Below are 21,631 nucleotides of genomic sequence, written 5' to 3'. Positions count from 1 at the left end.
CTCTATACAATAACAACACCTACAGATAAGATAACTTGTACATAACACTCGGCACTTAAATGTCAATTGTATATTGTTTATTAATAGATTTCTAGGAATTTAACATTTAACAATAAAACCAATAATAATTATGTAAGAAATTTATTTAAAAAACATCAAAACATTATATAAATATAGTAAGTACAAAATACGTACTTAAGTACATGTCACATTTCTCTTACACGTAGTAGGTAAGCCGTCGGGCTCTGGTTACAGTATTCACAATACGTTATAAATGTTATAGTAATAATAAATAAAGCGTAATTGACTAGATATGGCTAGAACGGGGAGTTCATTCCGAGTTTAGTGCCGAAGTCCAGCCGCGCACGACGTTGATTGCGCGCGTCCGCTCTGTCGATATACAATATTAGGTTATTATATTTATAGAAACGTTGCATCTACCTTTATGAATAATTAAGCAGTCAAATTGATAGAAATTATTTTTTCAAGCTACGACGATACCTATCTATTTGACATTGATAGGTATAGTCGTAGCTTGAAAAAAAGAATTTCCAATTAAGACAAAAAAAGGAAATTAATTTTCAAAAAAAATATAAGAGAAATTAAATCCTTAAGTTTAAGACAGTTTAAGAGTAAGTTGAGTCCTCAAGGTCTAACTTCTCTCACTCCGGAAAGAGACACTTACTGAACTGTACGACAGTAATTAGATTTATTAAATTTGTAAAAGTTGCCCAATTACTATTGTTTATTGAGGGAATTAGGCTGCACGTTCGCGTCGATTTCCAGTTAAAATACAAGGTGAAAGTTATAAGATACTGACTTGATCTCCTGCCACTTGATGAGCTCGTTGAGCAGGAACACGAGCAGCAGCGAGGCGCAGTAGGCGGCGGCGAGCGGCGCGCCCACCGTGAACTGCAGCGAGCACACGCCCCACGCGCCGCAGTAGCCGTAGCTGCGGCTCAGCATGGCCGCGCTGAACAACGCCTGCGACAATATCCTGACCACGCACAAAGCATGCATGTGAAAAAAACGAACCTACTAGCTGAATTGTGCGACGGCTATCGTGTTACAATGTGCAGTTTATGGCTAGGTGTTAAAATATTTTAATGGAACGTTTCATCAATTCTGGTTTAGCGGTTTAGCTGTGAATGCGTTATAGACATAGTTTCGCATTGATAATTTTAGAATGATACTAGCTGACCCGGCACACGTTGTTTTGCCATATGAATTAAAATAAAAAAAAATAGTGTCACTTAGGAGTATGAAAAATAGATGTTGGCCGATTCTCAGACCTACTCAATATGCTCACAAAATTTCATCAAAATCGGTCAAGCCGTTTCGGAGAAGTATGGCAACGAAAACTGTGACGCGAGAATTTTATATATATGATGGAGATGGAGAGTACTGCAAGCGATTCAATAGTTTACAAATAACAGCTCAATTAGTCCATCAGTTAAGGAATTACAGTGTATCAGAGAGCTGGTTTCACTCTCATCTGTGTACAGGGATACGTATTTTGCTACGAAAAAGACAGATTCTGATATAGAACATAAATATGTACTCACAAAACCAGTATGGTGACGGACCACACTTTGTTTGTCCAGAAGCACTTCTGCCAGATAGAAGATTGTCGGTGAACAAACGACACTGATATCACAACTGAAACAATACAGTTTTAACGTTTAATAAATAATAACACAGGAAATGCATGAAACATTTTACCATTATTGACAACGATCATCAAGAAACTGCTTTAACCAGCAAATTTCAGAATAACTGTCACATTTGGCAGTGTTTTTAACAAGCTTTCATAATGGACCAAGATCCCAGAGCTGCCAGACCTACGTGATTTTAGCAAAGCTGAAATTTTGAGGATTGTTAGTATAAAGGGTCTGTTAAGAGGTATGCACATCCACTACCTTGAAAGCGGGGCCGTTTCTGAGGTAGCGCGGAGTGAAGGTGCGTAAAAAACGACCCAACCCACGTTATAGTAGCAAAGTTGGTTTTCAGATATGTTATTAATGATATTATGTAGAATTAAAATTGACTATTGCCAGACCGTTTCCCGGGGCCATTTCTTCTGCCAGACGCCTTAAATGTTATAAAAAAATGAGGTCAACTACGTCATAGTAGCAAGCCTAAATTTTATATATGTTATTAAAGGTACAATTTTAAGACCCCCTGTATGCGGACAGACCATTCCGCGGGGCCCTTCGTCCCCTAGACGCCATTAAACTTTCCCTATGAGTGCGAGAGTAAGAGCATTATTCATACGCATAAATGAAAAACAATTGAATTAAAAAAATAAAAATTGAAAAATTATTGAATACTAACTGACCCGCGCATCTTTGCTTGCGTCACTTAAGAGAGATAGGTCAAAATGTTACATAAACGGGTTATGTAACATTTTTCACTGGTACTCTGCTCCTATTGGTCGTAGCGTGATGATATATCGCTTATAGCTTTTCTCAATAAATAGGCTATCCAACAGTAAAATATTTTTTTATTCGCACCAGTAGTTCCTGAGATTAGCGCGTTCACACAAACAAACAAACTTCTCAGCTTTATAAAATTAGTATAGATTAAAAGTACTTGGAATGTTTAGGAAGATAAGTAGCATTATTTTGGGAATTATTTTAAAAATAGATATGGTTTATTATTCTACATCAATTCAGCTCAGACCATTTAAAATTTTAAAGAAATCGCCAGAATATCAAGAAGCTTTTGTTCAATTCGGAGAAGTTGAATTATCTATTGATAAAGCAAAGGAACAAAATATATTTGATGTAATTCAAAAATTTATCTGCGAGTTATATAATGTTCCCGGATTAATTGATGTAGATGCTGCACGGCTACAATTTTTCATTAACACGTATACAGTCGGCGATGTGAATGAGAAATTCCACCGGCAAAATGTTAAAAAATTCGACGCAAGTAATTTACCTCCTTGTAAATCTGAATTGCTTCAACAATTTCGACGAGCAAATTATATTGCGGGTGTCTGGAGTAATGCTCATATAAAGCGTCCTAGCATTTTAAGCCCAGCAAATAAAGGGTGGGTTCTAAAGGATAACCATTATCATTTTAAGTGGTTTGATGGTGACTAATTGCCAAGTTTCGTAAGCGAATCACTTAAAAACGAATTAGGTATTTTATTTTAACTATAAATTATTTCAATATACCTACTTGTAACTGTTTTCAACATCATTACCTACATTTTTTTTACAGAGAATTCAAGTAACAATGAAGACGATGGTGGAGATGATTTAAATATTCAATTTGATGAGGGAAGTAAGAGCTCAGATAATGATGATGATGATGAATGACTACAATTTTTTTTTCATAATTTTTGTGGATAGTGTAAACCATATCTATTTTTAAAATAATTCCCAAAATAATGCTACTTATCTTCCTAAACATTCCAAGTACTTTTAATCTATACTAATTTTATAAAGCTGAGAAGTTAGTTTGTTTGTGTGAACGCGCTAATCTCAGGAACTACTGGTGCAAATAAAAAAATATTTTACTGTTGGATAGCCTATTTATTGAGAAAAGCTATAAGCGATATATCATCACGCTACGACCAATAGGAGCAGAGTACCAGTGAAAAATGTTACATAACCCGTTTATGTAACATTTTGACCTATCTCTCTTAAGTGACGCAAGCAAAGATGCGCGGGTCAGTTAGTATTCAATAATTTTTCAATTTTTATTTTTTTAATTCAATTGTTTTTCATTTATGCGTATGAATAATGCTCTTACTCTCGCACTCATAGGGAAAGTTTAATGGCGTCTAGGGGACGAAGGGCCCCGCGGAATGGTCTGTCCGCATACAGGGGGTCTTAAAATTGTACCTTTAATAACATATATAAAATTTAGGCTTGCTACTATGACGTAGTTGACCTCATTTTTTTATAACATTTAAGGCGTCTGGCAGAAGAAATGGCCCCGGGAAACGGTCTGGCAATAGTCAATTTTAATTCTACATAATATCATTAATAACATATCTGAAAACCAACTTTGCTACTATAACGTGGGTTGGGTCGTTTTTTACGCACCTTCACTCCGCGCTACCTCAGAAACGGCCCCGCTTTCAAGGTAGTGGATGTGCATACCTCTTAACAGACCCTTTAAACTAACAATCCTCAAAGTTTCAGCTTTGCTAAAATGACGTAGGTCTGGCAGCTCTGGGATCTTACTCTATAATATACATATAATAGGACTGTGGCTCACTGAAATAAACTTTGATAGTTATAGAAATAATAAATCAAGATTCTACTTACTTAAATGCAAAGTAATCAAAGCCAACGTGATATGTTGGGCCAGGTAGAATCCATCGTAGAAGTCATCGCCCCATCCGTGGAAGGACCTGGTAGCGAGGTCGTGGCGAGCATCAAACACAGTTCCCTCCTTATTGATGGGGTACACGAGCCAGCAGTCAGTGGCATTCGTACTTGCTGCCAGTTGCCAACAGAAGCTTCGCAGAGTGGCTCCGTATAGCAGCAGTATGGACACCGCCGCCGGTAGGAACTTTAGCGCGTAGCACCAGAATACGAAAACGGCCATCTGAGTAATGATAATAACTATTGTTAGTAAATTGAGTTAAAAGTCCCTATTTGGGTATTTAGTTTGTTCTAAAGAAATAGAAAGTGTATATGTATCGGCACATTAACTGCTTTTTGTAGCGCAATTATCTACAGTAGGCACTGTCGAGTATCGAAAGTTAACATTTAAAAAGTATTGCCAAAATAGTTCCTACGAAGCCCGTTAGGGCGCTGATCAAATTTTCATGCAAAATTTCTCGATGGGTATCCGATTGTCGGTAGTCAATAGTGGTAAATAATCAATCTAATGGCCGCATTAAAGACAACAGCAGGAATTCAGTTTACAGGTCATCACATTTTGGTACGGTCTGAAATAAAGTGTAATCTTAAACGCGTATATCTTGGCCCGGGTATAGGTTTTTTATACATTTTTCCCTTTGAGCCTCGTAGCAAGGCCTCTGGACTCAATAATGGGCATAGTAGTAGCATATAATATGGAGCTTCTGGGTGTGCCAGGCCATATCTGGGCTTACCTTGGCGTTCATGAGCAGCTGCGGGCGGGTGGCGGCGCGCTGCATGAGCGCGGCGTCGAGCGGCGCGAAGGCCAGCGCGGCGGCCAGCGGCGCCACCACCAGCCACGCGCTCCACGCCGCCCCGCCCACGCTCAGCGACAGCGGCAGGAACATGCACAGGGAACCCACCTACAGTACAATATTATGTATTAACCCTTTGAAAAACGACATACCTAGTACAAAACAAATTCTTTCACTGATCAGCGTATAAACAGAACAGATAAGAGGTTTTTTTCTTTTTAAAAAAGACAACTCCCGCACTAATAATTGCTCGTGTCGCGGGGACTTTTACAAACATACAAACAACTATTTGTGGATCGTACAAATAATTGATTCAGGGTGGGAATCGAACCCACGACTTCCCGAGTACTCCCGACGTAATGGTAGTGGCGTTGCGACCACCTTAACCACTGCGTCACGGAGGTCGTCGTTAATAACGCTTATAGATTTTTACAGCACTTGCAAAATTAAGGCTCATTTTTATCCCAATGACCAGTAATCGCCACAAGACTAAACACGAACCAGAAAATGCTCCTATTCCGAGTCCTACAGTAGGCATTTTACTACAGGTATGACCACTTTACCTGCAGCAGCGCAATGAAGCAGACGCTACAGATCCAGAACTGCGTGCTGTTCCACAAACACGTCATGTAGTGACGCGACATCGTGATCAACGTGAACAATGACACGTCCGCGTCGCGAGTCATCTGAAACAAATTGTATACATAGAAGGAAGACGCGTCCTTATGCTATAAAAAAGTGCTGATTAAAAATAAGTATAATGCTTTAATGGAGAAAAAGTTTTTAAATGTACAATAGACGAATGCCCCTAGTATATCTTGAAATAATAATTTTCCCGATTTTTATGCTAACAATGTAAAAATGTTCGATCCCAATTTCGCCATCGACCAATTTTTTATTGAAAATCGAGCACACTCTGTAGCTGTGCCATGATATTTTTTCTTTATATAAAATCATGCCTTTTTCCATAGGCGTAGACATGGACCAAAGAAGGCTACGATCCTTGGAAACTTCCCTTGCTTCATTAACATCCATACATCTAGTATATAATTCTACAATATAAAGAAGTAAATACCATACATACCTGTTCACTGCAGTAGTTGATATATGGCTGATTCTGCCATTTATTTTGTAACTGAGCAGCGTGGAACAATTAGTGATAACATATTCATACAAATTCAATCGGTATATTCAGGTAATACAAGTACAAAGAAAATTCCCAATTGCCACCCCGGGGAACAGTGTTAGGGGGGACAAATGGGAATATACCATTTTATCTCTAAATGACTACAAAACCATATGAAAAAGAAAGATGGATAAAAAAAATAATAGGTAAATGTAATACTGACTGAAAGCGAGCAGGGTACGGAGTTAAGTGCGCGCGCCAAGTCGATGGGTCCGATGCAGGAGTCAGGAACTTGGTACGGAGGCAGCTTCTGACACAACACCGGGTACAGCGGCTCTACTGCTATGCTGCACACACAAAACATATTTCAGACATATAACGTCATATTATAGAGATTGAGGAGTTGCTTTCAATAGTACCTGACTTTATCATTATCCTCACACGACAAAGGTTTAAGCCCCATATTGAAACGCGGATACGTGTCATGTATGTAGACGTGTCATGTATGTATACGTGTTCGTATTATATACATACCTGGCATCAGCTTGCATAAATATCTCCATGTTGAGACAGTTGGCCGCCGAGCCCATCACGCACACCACTTCACCATAATCCTGCAACACACCGACAAACGTATATTTAACTTAACAAAATCACTTTATATATGTGTGGGATAGAGGTTCTCTGTGATATTTTGTTACTGTGAATATGTTGATATTTTGTCATCCTCTCCTCTTCACCAAAATCTACCACTGTTTGAAACATTGGAACATGCTGCGAAGCTAAATAGTTTCAATGTTGTCCAGGAAATCTACCTGCTATCTTCTTGAGTTGGGACACACATATCGATACAAATAGCTTAGCAAAGTGCTACAGTTACTATAATTACGAATTAAATCAAAATCTAATAATTTATTCATTTAGGTCGAATGCTGACACTTATGATACGTCGGCCTTTGGGCGGCTTGAACAACTTTAGCACTAGGTTGACTACCAACCATACGATAAGAAGAAGACTTATGATACAGAGAATGAATTTACCGCCAGTTCGGAAGGTAAGGCCAATGAGAAGAGCTGGCAAGAAACTCGTGGCCTGGCGTTAATATTTAAAGAAGCTGCGTTGTATGTACCTGCATAATCTGTATCATCTGATGCACAGAGCGCGGCGTGCAGTCAGTAAACAGCGACACAAGCAGGGGCACATTGTCCACTTGTTCTATATGAGGCCTTATATTATCAATGCCGCGGGGAAGCTTGGCACGGTTGCTCATGTCAAAGTTCACGGGTGCTGAGTGATCGGTCGAGTCGGTGAGGCAGGAGAGGGAACGGCACGCGTCGCCGGGCGAGCCGTCCGTGTCGCCGGTACCTTCGGCGCCTTCCTCGTCGAGGAGAGAGTCCGCTGAACGACGACTTGTTGATATACTGTTGCGCTGTATGTGTACAATATAAGAGTTTATTGTGAGTGGTATAAATATACAACTAATTAATTGAAGCGAGAAATTCTACAGTGTTTTCTGGCTCGCATCCACTTCAGAATTTCGTGATAATGTGAATAGGGTAAGTAATAGAAATCGTGAAAAAAAAAACAGAGTTATAACTCAAAATGCATTAAGTAAATACTTTGTAGATATTACATCAACACCAAAATACCATAAGTCAAGTTAAGGGAACCTGAACTTCTTAAAGAGATGAAAAGCTTAGCCGGAACCAAAGATTTAGGCTGCATTATCTTTATAGTAGGGCTGTGCGCGAATTAAATTCTCTTAGATATAATTGATTTCTACACTGTCAAGAACTTTCAGACATACAATCTTTCACCTATTTTAGTGCTGAAAAGCATTCTCAGTGTCACAACTAGAATATAGTTCAAAGCATGTGATTTACACTATGTACCCTGTGTGTGAGATAGTAATGAGCAAAATATAATATACTAGCTGACCCGCGCAACTTCGCTTGCGTGACATTAGAGAGAATGAGTAAAAATTTTCCCCGTTTTTGTAACAATTTTTACTGGTACTCTGCTCCTACTGGTCGTAGCGTGATGATATATAGCCTATAGCCTTCCTCGATAAATGGGCTATCTAACACTGAAAGAATTTTTCAGACCAGTAGTTCCTGAGATTAGCGCGTCCAAACAAACAAACAATTAAACAAACTCTTCAGTAATAGTATATAGTATAGATAACGTACCTGTAAGTTAGTATGCGTGGTGATAGAGTGGCGGGCCTTCTTGATCTCGTTGTCAAACTTGACGGTGGTGTGGTCCAGGTTGATGGCGCCCGGCGCTGACATCGACAGCACTTTCGACGTCGCCATCTTTTTACTGATACCACCATATACATTACTATCGGATTATTATATTGGAAACTGTATTATACGAAGCAAATATGGTTGAGTTTTTATTTAAATTCACTTTACTAATGCGTTTCAGTTATTACTTATTATTGACTATAATTATTTTAAAGTTTGAAGTGTTTATCCTTTTTAAGTTGATACAAATTGTGTTTATCCTTAGTTTATAAATACGTGAAGGCAGTACAGGCAAATTGTATGTCACATTTTTCGAAGAAAATGTCTATTAGTATCTAGTTCTATAAATACCCATATATTTTTATAACATATTATTCTGAAATTATAACTTAAATTTCATCTATCTGCTACGTCGTATGCAAGCCTATTGCAGCGCCTCTGTCGGATTATTTTTGAAACAAAACGTATGCTTTCAAATGTATCAAACGCTATAGTATAGTAAATGTACGTAAAAACTTAAATTGTACAAACCTTAATACCGTCCCTTCTTAAGAACTATTTTAAAATGTATTAAGCAGTAGGCCTCATAATGTATTTTACTTATATACATATGTACATAATTTTTAAGTATCTTTGTAAACTGTGGGTTAGTTTGTGAAGGCGTTAATGTATTCACAGGAATGCATGCTGTTACTGTTTATCTATGTACTGAGTATGGTATATAATATGTGTGTTGTGTAAAAGAATAACACATAAATGAAGGGGTTATTACTGAAGTTGGCTAAAGCTGTAGAGCGAAGCGTAACTTAAATATAATTCCGTATAGCTCTGTACGTATTATTAAATAGAAGATTTGAGATTATGGAGTAGATATATTATGTATAATACGTCCAAAACTATACAACAAATATTAATAATAATCATGCAATCTTGTTGTGTCACGTCTCGGCTTATTAAATAAGTATGAAAAATTACCATAAAGTAAAAAAAAGTAGAGCGTTTCGGTGTTTCAGAATGAAAAAAATAAGTTGACTACACATGTCAGTCTTTCTGCGACCGTTGTAATTTGAAAAAAAAAAACATTTGTTCATATTATATAGTATACTATTGAGGTATGTATGTAAAGTCTCTATCGCAGTATGTAAAGAGCGAGAGATATAATATTAAAGAGACGTGAAACATCAAGAGTGTGGCGGTTAGAGCGCGAGAGAGAACAAACCTATAGTAGAGTGAGAGGGGGGCGATGGGGGCTCGGGCGGCGTCGTAGGGGCGGCGCTCGGGCCCCGCGCCGCGCTCGCGCCCCGCCAGCGTCTGAGACGACAGCGGCGACGCGCCCTTGCTGCACACACACGCCTGCGTCACGACTGACCACACCCTACACCCGCCGCACTACACACAACACTTACACTACTGAACCGCAATAGTTTACTAAATTATAAAGAGGAACGTCTAAGATTTCTATATTTTAGAATGAACCACATAAACGCTTCCTAATTTATAATTAGAAACGTCTTTGCTTTGTACCATATTTGGTCGATTTTCCCAATTTTAGGTAAATAATTATCTTTGAACGCGTCACACACGGTCATTTGATTTCAAACCATACCAATCAAATAATTATGTTGCGTTTTGTTTTGTCTTTAATAAAAAAAACTTAGGGATATTACGACTATTTATTTTGTATGTAGAAGAAGGGGGCAAGTTTTTCAATAGAGCTTTAGATACATATGAAAACGCGTCGACATAGAGCGGTTTTGTTCAGTAGTGTAACTTTTAAAGTGGGGTATGTGCGGTATTGCGTAATGTACCTTTTTGTTAGGTTTGATGTAATACATAACATGCTTGTAACTCCATAAATACATACACATACGTCACGTAATTCTCCCTCAAAACAATTTGTACAAGTATAAAAATAATAACATGAAACTAAAACTACTTTGTAGTTATTTTTAACATGGAGTAGTTTAATAACAATTTAAATTGAACGTTAAATACTTCAGCATAAGACTGTAGTTAGTTCAACGCCTGACTACTAAAAGACTCATATAACCGACATGAAAAACTCGTATAAAAACACACTGATAAGAAAAATATCTAAAATTTGTGATTTTTTTTAAGACTTACAAAATATGTTAAAGGAAAATTTACGTGCACGTACGTATACGTATAATGATATATTAATACAACACTCAGTTAATTTCAAATGAATTCCCACAAATGTGTTGATTTTATACAACAATAAATAATGTAGGGTGTGGTCGAACATCAACTAAAGGAAGAAACAACATCGAGAAATTATCTATAGACAACCTACTTTAATACAAAAAAATATTTAAAATTGTCTCCTGTAATTGAAAATGAATAAAGATGTTTACAACATCAAAGACTATTCTATATACAGGGTGGTAGGTAACAAAGTATATAGGTTCCAAAACTCAATGTCTAGCCGAAATTGAGTAACAGGATTTATTTAAACATCATGTAATATATGTCATTTTGGTCAAACAATAACCATATTTAGGTTATTCTGGTTAATTTTAAACTTGTTAATTCAAACTTTGGAACCCTTAATAGAATTTCTAGGATTACAGTCAAAATGTACAGTTTGTTTGTACACCTAGGTTTTTCTTAAATATCCATAATTTTCAAACACCGTGGGATAATTTTTTTTCTGACTTTTCTCATGATGGTTTTAATCAATTCTGTCACTACGTTTCGGCTTGACCTTCAGTTCTGGAACATCCTGTATATCCAACCACTCTGCGCTACACACCAAGTGCCATAATAAACGTAGCTTAAACTGATTTAATGATAATAGTTTTGACGACCTTCGTGGCGCTGTGCACGCTACTACCATTCGTCGTGGGATCGAATTCGACGGAACAATTATTATTTTTGCGATCCACAAATAGTTTTTTCGGGTCTGGTTGTACTTTGTGTCCTTTGTGTATGTTTATAAAAGTCCCCGCGACACAAGAGCAATTCTTAGTGCGGGAATGAACTTTTAAAAATAATAACTAACCCCCGGTTTTTGAGCTACATTTAACGGTAGTTTATCTATTCAATAGCGTTTAAACTCATACAAAAAACGCTAAGAAAATCTCGATTGAAAGAGACAAAACAATAATTTACTAGTTAAGCTTATTCCACGTTTATAGGCAAAAGTACAAATCAAAGATAGAAGGAAACTTCTAATACATTGTGACGTGTTTGTGATCAATGACGTGTTACATGTTATATTAACTGCCAATTAAAACATCGTGTTAATATTACAACACCCTGTATAATTTTGTACACGGCACGGTCTCGCTTTTCGTAAATTTTAAACTATGACTTATAATATGATGATGCGTTGATTCCCTTATAATATATAGATTATACGATATGATCCCGTAATTGTTCCCAACGGGTGTTACTCCAGTTACTGACAACACTTTGATTCAAACAAGTTATTTTGATATATTATTACAATCGATTGTTAATTTGTACCAATTGATAAGTAATTATATTTTGTTGTGGACATATATCTATACATAGGCGATGCAGTCTTATAAAGTACCTACGCACTCTAAACAGACATTTTGTAAGGTAAGGTATAATCTTCCGATAGCATTAATCCCGGAACGGACAATATTTTATTATATGTAAAATATTGTTCAAACGAATTCCTGAGTCCCTACAGTTCCTATTTATGAAAGCATCTGATCGTAAGCCACACTGAATACTATATGACCGCATCGCCTGCATATAAGCATACGTTTAAGACCAATATTCCACTAGAAATGAGCGAAGTGCTAAGGAAAACACCGGTAATAGTATTATTTTGTTAACCCCAGACTCAAAAGGACCCACTTTCACTCTCTATATGCGGCATCGCATCTTCTAAACAAATGGCCCGTTTTCGCAACTTTTTCTCATACGCTTCGCTAACTCGCACATTTTAATAGAAAATCAGTCTTTAATCACCAGTGTATGTTCATGTGTGTTCATATAATACCTTGCAGTATCATCAGAGATGAGACTGATGTGGCAGTTCCAGCCGGACTCGAGGCCCATCTTCTCGCTGAACACTCGCGAGCGCAGTTCGTTCTCCTTGCTAAAGTGTACGAAGCGAATACACGCTCGTTCTAGGCGCTCGATCAGTTCCACCATGTCGCTTTGTGCTTGGTACTGCATTGTTACCATGCCGATGAACACCTACGAAAAAGAACGTATATTTGACAATATAGTGCACGTAATGGAATGGTCAAAGTGCGTTTCAAAACTTAAAACTGAACTCATAGAGAAAAGGCATACATTCATATAGGGAATGTAGATTCCCTATATGAATGTATGCATTTTCTCTAGCTACTTTATTCTACTGTTATGGATAGCGGACGAGAATTTTCAAGTCTGTTTGTAGGAAGTCGGGAGCCTGCTATAATTGAACCGGGCCAAGATGGGTCGTGCTGTTATCCCTAATGCATAAAATGACACCTTTTCCCTATGGATAGGAAGAAACTAAATAGAAATGCAATATTTTGTAAAATATAAATCGACTTAATTCAACTGACCTGATTGCACTGCATGTCGAAGAACCCGTCAGCATCCGTTACATCATCATCAGTAACTTCGTTGAATAACAGCGAGTCTGGAGTCACGCAAATATTAATATTTATTAAGGAATATAAAAGGCAGATTGATTTCATCGGGGGCAGGATCTACGGCTATTATAGCCCTTGGTCTCAGATACTTTGATGTATACTACTATGTATTCTAATACTAAGTATTTCTAGACCGAAAAGGTTAATATGTATGTCCAATAGGAGGATCGGACATTCAGACTGCGACCACGCACGTGACGTATACGGACCGGTGGAGTGGAAGTGCAGGGCGGGCGCGTCGGGCCAGTGCTGCGACAGCGGCGCGTACAGCTGGCGGCTGTCGGGCGGCAGCTCCAGGTACTGCCGCGACAGCTCCGGGGAGATGCCGCGCGTCAGCGGCCTGCACACACGCACAAACAATACATGCTTACTTATTTACAGGAAGTGGTCAATGTAGTGTCAAAAATAGGTCTCTAAAGCCGATTATCGAGTAGCGTGAGTTTGACGTTTAAAATGTATTGCGAATATAGTTCCTACGGCGTTCACTAGAGTAACATATCAGTGTTTCATACAATATGCCGATAGCTAACCGGTTATCGGTAACGGATATTAGGAATTTCGGTATTCGAAAATCGCTTCTTTAAAACTGACTTTTAACGTACTCTCCGAAACATGGGTGACGCTCAGATCAAATAACACTAAACGGCACACATAAAAATAAAAATATATGATAGTCCATTTTTTATCTCTCTAATTTAGGTAACGCTTAACTTACTTATAAGCGAAGGCAGTGCAGTAAGCGGTGAGCGAGTTTCTTTGGTAGAAGTCGATGATTTTCTTGCGATCAGACGGAGAGATGGTGGTCAGGTCGCGACCGTTCCAGTAGTCCACGCACGAGTCCAGGATAATGTCCGCTGTACCCTATAAAATAAATGTGAATAATAAGTTATTGAAAATAAAAAAAAACAGTCGCTTTTCCGAACCTGAGAATACGTATTTGGACATGTTCATGAATGGGTAGGGCCAAAAAGTCTTTTCTGAGATTTTCTGTTAAGGAGTAAAGCCGTCGGCCACACATATTCACACAGTTCTGCAAAGCTGGCCAGTTTCGATAAAACTGACCGCAGTATCCGGTTATGAGCTAGGAAATTAAAAAAAAGCCAACTCCCGCATTAAGGATTTCGCTTGTGTCGCGGGGACTTTTACCAACATACAAAAAACGGACACAAAGTTCAACCACAATTTTTGTGGAACCCACGACCTCGCGACACAATGGTAAGGAGACAGTGATTTATTATGTATTATGTAGTACATACCTGTGAGAGCATCTGCAGCTGGTGCGCGTGGTCCCGCACGAGCACGGCAAGCATGTGCGGCAGCGGCACCTTGACCCGCGTGCTCAGCTGCAGCGCGCGCACGAACCGCGTCTCGCGCCGGATCGTGTCCGCCTGCTGTACCATGCAATATGTACCACATTATAATCAAGAATATCATGCTTCGTAATCGTAACTGACAGTATCGGTAATGCCAAATAAAATTGCACAACTATAACATCAATAATTATATGCCCGCTGATCGCTCAATCACTTAATTCTAATCCGGAGACGAGTCAAAAATTTGATTAAAAGTTTTTAAATCCAGAAACTATTAGAGTAAGAAAAGCCTGATTATTTGGAATTTGGAGGAATATCGGCTCGATAAACATTATAACGTGCGAACTCACCAGGTGTCTGAATATCGCGAGACATTCTTGCACTTCGTACGAGTCTGTGACAGCATCGGTAAATCCTATCTGTTTGGCCAACTCGCAGAGACACCGTCTGTTTGTCACCGGTACCAAGTCTTCGCTGAAAATATAATATTTTTGTAAATACATTAAAAATTAAAATAGTGTTGTTACAATTGTGTATGACAAGTGAGGTAGTAGGTTGTGTGTCGCGGCCAGCCCCAGTGCCAGGTACAGAACATTGCACTGACCTGTACTGCGCCTCGCACGTGAGGTGTGCGCAGAAGTGCGCGTACGTGTGTCGGGGCGAGGGCGCGCACGTGTTGAGCAGCGCGGCCAGCCCCAGTGCCAGGTACAGAACATTGCACTGACCTGTACTGCGCCTCGCACGTGAGGTGTGCGCAGAAGTGCGCGTACGTGTGTCGGGGCGAGGGCGCGCACGTGTTGAGCAGCGCGGCCAGCCCCAGTGCCAGGTACAGAACATTGCACTGACCTGTACTGCGCCTCGCACGTGAGGTGTGCGCAGAAGTGCGCGTACGTGTGTCGGGGCGAGGGCGCGCACGTGTTGAGCAGCGCGGCCAGCCCCAGTGCCAGGTACAGAACATTGCACTGACCTGTACTGCGCCTCGCACGTGAGGTGTGCGCAGAAGTGCGCGTACGTGTGTCGGGGCGAGGGCGCGCACGTGTTGAGCAGCGCGGCCAGCCCCAGTGCCAGGTACAGAACATTGCACTGACCTGTACTGCGCCTCGCACGTGAGGTGTGCGCAGAAGTGCGCGTACGTGTGTCGGGGCGAGGGCGCGCACGTGTTGAGCAGCGCGGCCAGCCCCAGTGCCAGGTACAGAACATTGCACTGACCTGTACTGCGCCTCGCACGTGAGGTGTGCGCAGAAGTGCGCGTACGTGTGTCGGGGCGAGGGCGCGCACGTGTTGAGCAGCGCGGCCAGCCCCAGTGCCAGGTACAGAACATTGCACTGACCTGTACTGCGCCTCGCACGTGAGGTGTGCGCAGAAGTGCGCGTACGTGTGTCGGGGCGAGGGCGCGCACGTGTTGAGCAGCGCGGCCAGCCCCAGTGCCAGGTACAGAACATTGCACTGACCTGTACTGCGCCTCGCACGTGAGGTGTGCGCAGAAGTGCGCGTACGTGTGTCGGGGCGAGGGCGCGCACGTGTTGAGCAGCGCGGCCAGCCCCAGTGCCAGGTACAGAACATTGCACTGACCTGTACTGCGCCTCGCACGTGAGGTGTGCGCAGAAGTGCGCGTACGTGTGTCGGGGCGAGGGCGCGCACGTGTTGAGCAGCGCGGCCAGCCCCAGTGCCAGGTACAGAACATTGCACTGACCTGTACTGCGCCTCGCACGTGAGGTGTGCGCAGAAGTGCGCGTACGTGTGTCGGGGCGAGGGCGCGCACGTGTTGAGCAGCGCGGCCAGCCCCAGTGCCAGGTACAGAACATTGCACTGACCTGTACTGCGCCTCGCACGTGAGGTGTGCGCAGAAGTGCGCGTACGTGTGTCGGGGCGAGGGCGCGCACGTGTTGAGCAGCGCGGCCAGCCCCAGTGGCTTGAGTCGGGCCAGGTGCTGGCGCCAGCGCTGGTCGTCGAACTCCACGCAGAACGGGGCATTCTGATCATGGGTTAGATCCAAAACCTGTGGAATTCGGTCAATTAGTTTCAAAATTAAAACGAAAACTTATACGCATAGTACCATCATATTCACGATTAGACTTACCTCAGCAATAGTACTAGGTTCAGACGTCTGTTTCCCATCAGCGCGAGTACTCTCAGGCTCTGCGGTGTCACTTTGATGCCCCATGGATCCCACTAAACTAGTTTTACTGGAGTTATTAGACGCGGGGCTCGAGTTTCGCAAGAAGAACACTTTCTCTGCGGTTGGATTAGGCCATGACAGTATTCCTTTCTTGTCTACGCAAGTTAGTGCCTAAAATGGGGAAACAAGAGTAAAAATGCGAAAGAAATAAGTTGATATATTGCATACTAGCTTTTACCCGCGACTTCGTCCGCCACCTGAATTTTCTCATGGGAATGGATCATTTTCCCGGGGTAAAAAGTAGCCTATGTCCTTTCTCGGGTATCAAAATATCTCCATACCAAATTTCATGCAAATTGGTTCAGTAGTTTAGGCGTGATTGAGTAACAGACAGACAGACAGACAGACAGACAAAGTTATTTCCGCTTTTATAAATTAATATGGAGTATAGAAAGTATGGAAGTATGGAAAATATTTGTATGGATTGTATTTAATCTGTATATAGTACGTACGGAGAGTGATCCCAACACGTGTACGATGTTAGCAGTCCTGGACACCATGTCCTCTCGTCCTAGCAATATGCTGAAGAACGTCTTGCCCAAAGACTTGAGGCTCTCAGGCTGCAGGTTTGATTCACTCATGGCTTGTATGAGCGGGTCGCTTGCTTCCTCTGATATGGAACACGATTTCGGACGGACGTATTTTTGACGAGTCTCTGATAGCAGTTTGAACCTGTTCATATTAAAGTCAGTAATAGTGAAGGTTTATTAAATTAGAAATGTAACAGCCTGTTCCCAATCTGAATGAAATGTCCGGTACCAAGCATTAGAATCTATTTAAATTTTGTTCGACAAGAAGGTTTGACCGACGTGCACGCACGATGTGTTGGATTTCGTACGTTAGACCGTAATATCTTTCACTGTATTCATTTTTGTTTTAATATAAAAATAAGATTCACACATTATATTTGGAGACGAGACTTCTACAAAAAGCTTGAAGGTCTACAAAGAAGAAATATAAGTATGATGCAATCATAAATGTTATTTTATCTACAGCAAAAATCACGACACAAGATTAAATTGATAGCAGATTTACTATATAAACTACTAATTTTACACCAGACAATAAGAACTTGGCTATAAAGAAGGTACGTACTAACCTTGCAAGACCATAACAGTTGAGCGTGACCCAAGCAATAGGGAATATGATCTGCAGCAGCGGCAGTGAAGCGGCGATGGTTTGCAGGAAGTAGACCTCGGTCCAGTGCGTGACGCCGGGGAGGTGGTACACGTGGCGGGCGAACGATGCCACGACCACCAGCGATATCACCAGCGGTAACACTATACCTTCCATTATCTTTACTGTGCACTGACAAATTATATATTATTAGTATTTTTGTACATGGTTGTTCAGTGGTGAGACTGGAAGCCGACTCAACGTAGTTGGAAGAAAGGCTAGGCTAATTGATTGCCTTTCTTGTAGAGCAAAGATTGCTGAATGGCCTAAGCATTTGACTCTCATTGAAGTGCTCAAAGAATCAAACTAATTGAAGTGAAAATGAAAAAATCGTCCTTACTCCTTCCTCATTCTTAGATGAGACCACTGCCCAGCAGTGGGCCTGTTAAGGGTCAAATTTATGATATTTTTATAGCAGGTAGATTTCAGTAACTATCAATTCAAAAAGACTTCTGATCGTCACTTAGGGGGGTTGCATCTATATAATAATATAATGAAATGAAGTAAATGATATGTGGATGCTTACCAGGTACCTTTGTTTCTCGAATACAGTGACAGGTCTAACGGTGGCCTGTTCGAGCGCCAGTTTCAAGTTCTTAAGATACGGTGTCTCGCACATCCTGTAAGCCTTGTTCTGATGTGGAGTACGTACCCGCGGCACGCTGAAATTGTCTGCTTGCTGGAGAAAAAGAGTTAAATTTAATACTTTAGGCCCGCGATTTCGTCCGCGTGGAAACCCTTCCTGTGTAAATCCCGATCCCTCGGGAACACCGGGATAAAAAATAGCTTATGTGTTATTCTAGGTCTTTAGTAGTATTTGCGTGAAAGAGTAACAAACATCCATACATACATACATTCTCACAAACTTTCGCATCTATAATATTAGTAGGATGACTGTCTGAAAAAGCTCTCAGGCTTTTTCAATCTCCAGCTCAAAACTCGAAATCTAAGCCTCTATTTCAGGGAATCAATAGTTTTATGAAAATCTGTTCAAACTTTACAAAATTTGAGACAAAAAATGTTAGAATTTCGCAAGCTTAGGGAGCGATCAATTAGACCGAAATGCATTTTTTTAAGTTTTGCTACGGCTTTGGCGATTTTCGCACCGTTCCTTTTTTTTGTAGATTCCTGTTCTGAATACACAATGCTGCGATTATAAAATAAAGCCATATGAGTGGAGTGAGAAAAGCTGTTATTTATATGACTTACAGGTGTGCTAGGTTGGAAGATCTGTCCAAAGAAGAGCTCGGGGTCGTCGGGCTGCAGGCCGCGGCAGTGACCGGGCACCTCCTGCCCCGGCCGCAGCACTATCACGTCTCCCTCCACCAGCAGGGCCCATGGTAGGTTCACTATTGTAGCTGAAAGATACACCTAATATCAATACAATGGCATGGGCAGGGGAGTAGAGGAAGAAAAATATGTTGGGATTGAGTGAAAGAGGATATGCAAATAAAAAGGGTTAAGACAGAGTTGACAGCTGATAGAGATGAATGAAGAAAGAAAATATGTTGTGTCTACCTTATACTCATTAAAGGATGCTTGTGGCACATCATAGTGTCTGAGACTGTCCTGTAAAGGTCTTGAGTTTGAATCCCAGGTTGGGAAAAATTGTAAGGAAGTTGACTTATTAGATTGTCTATTTTAATTACAGATTTGTTGTCTATAAAGCATCCTATGAAAACAATTAATTGCAATGTATGTTCAGTCACTTATTGTGTTCTCTGCATCATAGTTTGATAGCATGGTATTTCATGCACTTAAAATATTTTTAAATAAAAACTTTTATTTTGAAGTAGTTTATCAAGAGTATATCTATCTACATCCTTATCATATTTTTATGTGAAGAGTCAAGAAATCAGGTATTTTACAGTTAATCTAATGTCTCATTGATAAGAACTAACTGATAAAACATAGTATGTTACTACTGATTTATGGAAATAAATTATATTATTAATAGCCAATGAGCTGAATTATATTTATTAACCACCTTTCCTCCCTCAATTCTAATTTTTCTGGATAAAGATTTTTTTAGCTTTTCTTTATACTACTACTATTGGAAATATTCTTAGTAACATGCTGGGAGTTAGACAACATTTATACTAGTATGTGGCACTGGCAATACACTCCCTTCATAGAATAATATACATAGAACAGTCTTTGTATATTATTCTATGAAGGGAGTGTATTATTCTAATCATAGGATTAAAAGAAATATTTCTCTTCTTACAATCTCTGTATGTCCACTGTAGTATAACACAGGGTGAGTATGGTGCACACAGGTGTGGGTAATGGTTCTCCTTCCATTTTGAGTTTCCTATGGCATCATTTAATGTTTCTGCAAAATAATTAAGATGTGTCAATAATAATAACATAACTATACTCAATATTATAGTCCAATAATTTAATAGAGAGCCTTTCATAAGAGGATTGCGGCTGATGGAGATATACAGGATTCAGAAATTAGAACATTACTGATTCTCAGACTTATGCAGCTGATGGTGGCCTATTCAACACAGTTATTGTTATTAAGAAGTATTTACTATATTCTAGATAATTAGTGTATATCAAGGCTCTCTACTAAGCTGTCAGACTATAGAAACAAAAGAATACTTACCTAAAACTTTCCTTACTCTATGAGGTATTTCATTTCTGCGTAGGTACTCTTCATTGAATGCCACCAAAAAGTTAACCACTAATATAATAAACAAGAAAAGTGATTCCCAAAGTAAATAGCCATGAGCTTGAACAGATTCTCCGAGTAAATAAGTAAGTATCAAACAAACGATGTACACTAGTGTTATTGTATAGGCGACACCTGACAACAACACTTTCTCCGATGAAAACGAAATAATATTTCGTAGCAATCCATAACTAAAAAAGAAAAACAGTGAATTAAGATAACGCGAATTATATGCTAGTATTTCGGTATTAGTTTACAAAAGAAATAACTATATAATATAATATTTCAGTTATCAAAAATCGTATCTTACCCAGTTGGATTTTTCTTTTTATGCTCTTCTATAGCATTACGTATATCATTTCGGAGTTTAACGAGTGCCGCTTCAGTAGTGTAACCTAATGAGTGTTGGTTACTATCATCCATCGTATCATGTGCCATTCACATAGTTATTTATTCATTCCATACAAAATTTGTGAGTCTAAGTTATTATATTTTATTTTTATCAACATTCAATCAACAGTATGATTGTGGAAGCGTTCTGAATAACATTAAAAAATTATATAATTCATTAGTGCCATAATAATCTATGTAGAAATCGTAAGAAGTAATTATGCAACGGGAATTAACGATATATCACAGTACGCTCATTGGTTTTTGAAATAAAACCTTTTGTTTTTATTTAAGTTTTTGATCAATAAAACTATTAACCGTCCCAAAACAATTCGTAGATTTCTATTTATTTTGATAAACTAGAGTTTCGAACGTAACTTGTCAAACTGACGTTTGACAGTATTGTGTCAATGAGAATGACACTCAGGAAGTCAGGGACTGAAAGTGATGTAGCCCGATGTAGGAAATACTCATGCCATGGTACCTATCTAGTATTTTGTTAAGCAACTGCATTCAAAACGTATTTTTCATAATTTATTATACTACATACTTAAAACTATTATTTGTTTAAACGACTTCTAACAGTAAAATAAACTTTTAAATATTATAATATATATAATAAACATAAACTCGTCATTTTGTATTTTGATTTTCAATCTACACGACAGACAATTATCTGAAAAAAATATAGGATAGGTACCTACATAAACTAGGTACTCAATAATCTATTACAAAAT

General features: G+C 39.6%; 1 protein-coding gene across 1 annotated transcript; it reads right to left on the bottom strand.

Moving 5' to 3' along the window:
- Positions 1 to 125: 125 nt before the first annotated feature.
- On the bottom strand, positions 126 to 21,226 carry l(2)k05819 (transmembrane protein 94-like protein l(2)k05819). The gene is made up of 26 exons (XM_076117114.1): positions 20,815 to 21,226; positions 20,439 to 20,695; positions 20,052 to 20,159; positions 19,034 to 19,182; positions 18,351 to 18,503; positions 17,748 to 17,956; positions 17,101 to 17,320; positions 16,550 to 16,759; positions 16,284 to 16,468; positions 14,820 to 14,943; positions 14,413 to 14,547; positions 13,872 to 14,017; positions 13,366 to 13,496; positions 13,067 to 13,143; positions 12,511 to 12,710; positions 9,733 to 9,852; positions 8,454 to 8,586; positions 7,394 to 7,693; positions 6,798 to 6,877; positions 6,487 to 6,610; positions 5,701 to 5,823; positions 5,078 to 5,245; positions 4,284 to 4,566; positions 1,566 to 1,659; positions 821 to 997; positions 126 to 390 (listed from the first exon to the last, which is right to left on the bottom strand). The coding sequence occupies exons 1-26, from the start codon at positions 20,940 to 20,942 to the stop codon at positions 318 to 320; spliced, it is 4,107 nt and encodes a 1,368-aa protein (XP_075973229.1). The 5' UTR covers positions 20,943 to 21,226; the 3' UTR covers positions 126 to 317.
- Positions 21,227 to 21,631: the final 405 nt, after the last annotated feature.

This window comes from Anticarsia gemmatalis, chromosome 8 (assembly GCF_050436995.1).
Source record: "Anticarsia gemmatalis isolate Benzon Research Colony breed Stoneville strain chromosome 8, ilAntGemm2 primary, whole genome shotgun sequence".
NCBI classification, from domain to species: Eukaryota; Metazoa; Arthropoda; class Insecta; order Lepidoptera; family Erebidae; genus Anticarsia; species Anticarsia gemmatalis.
This window is presented reverse-complemented; position numbering and strand designations above follow the sequence as displayed.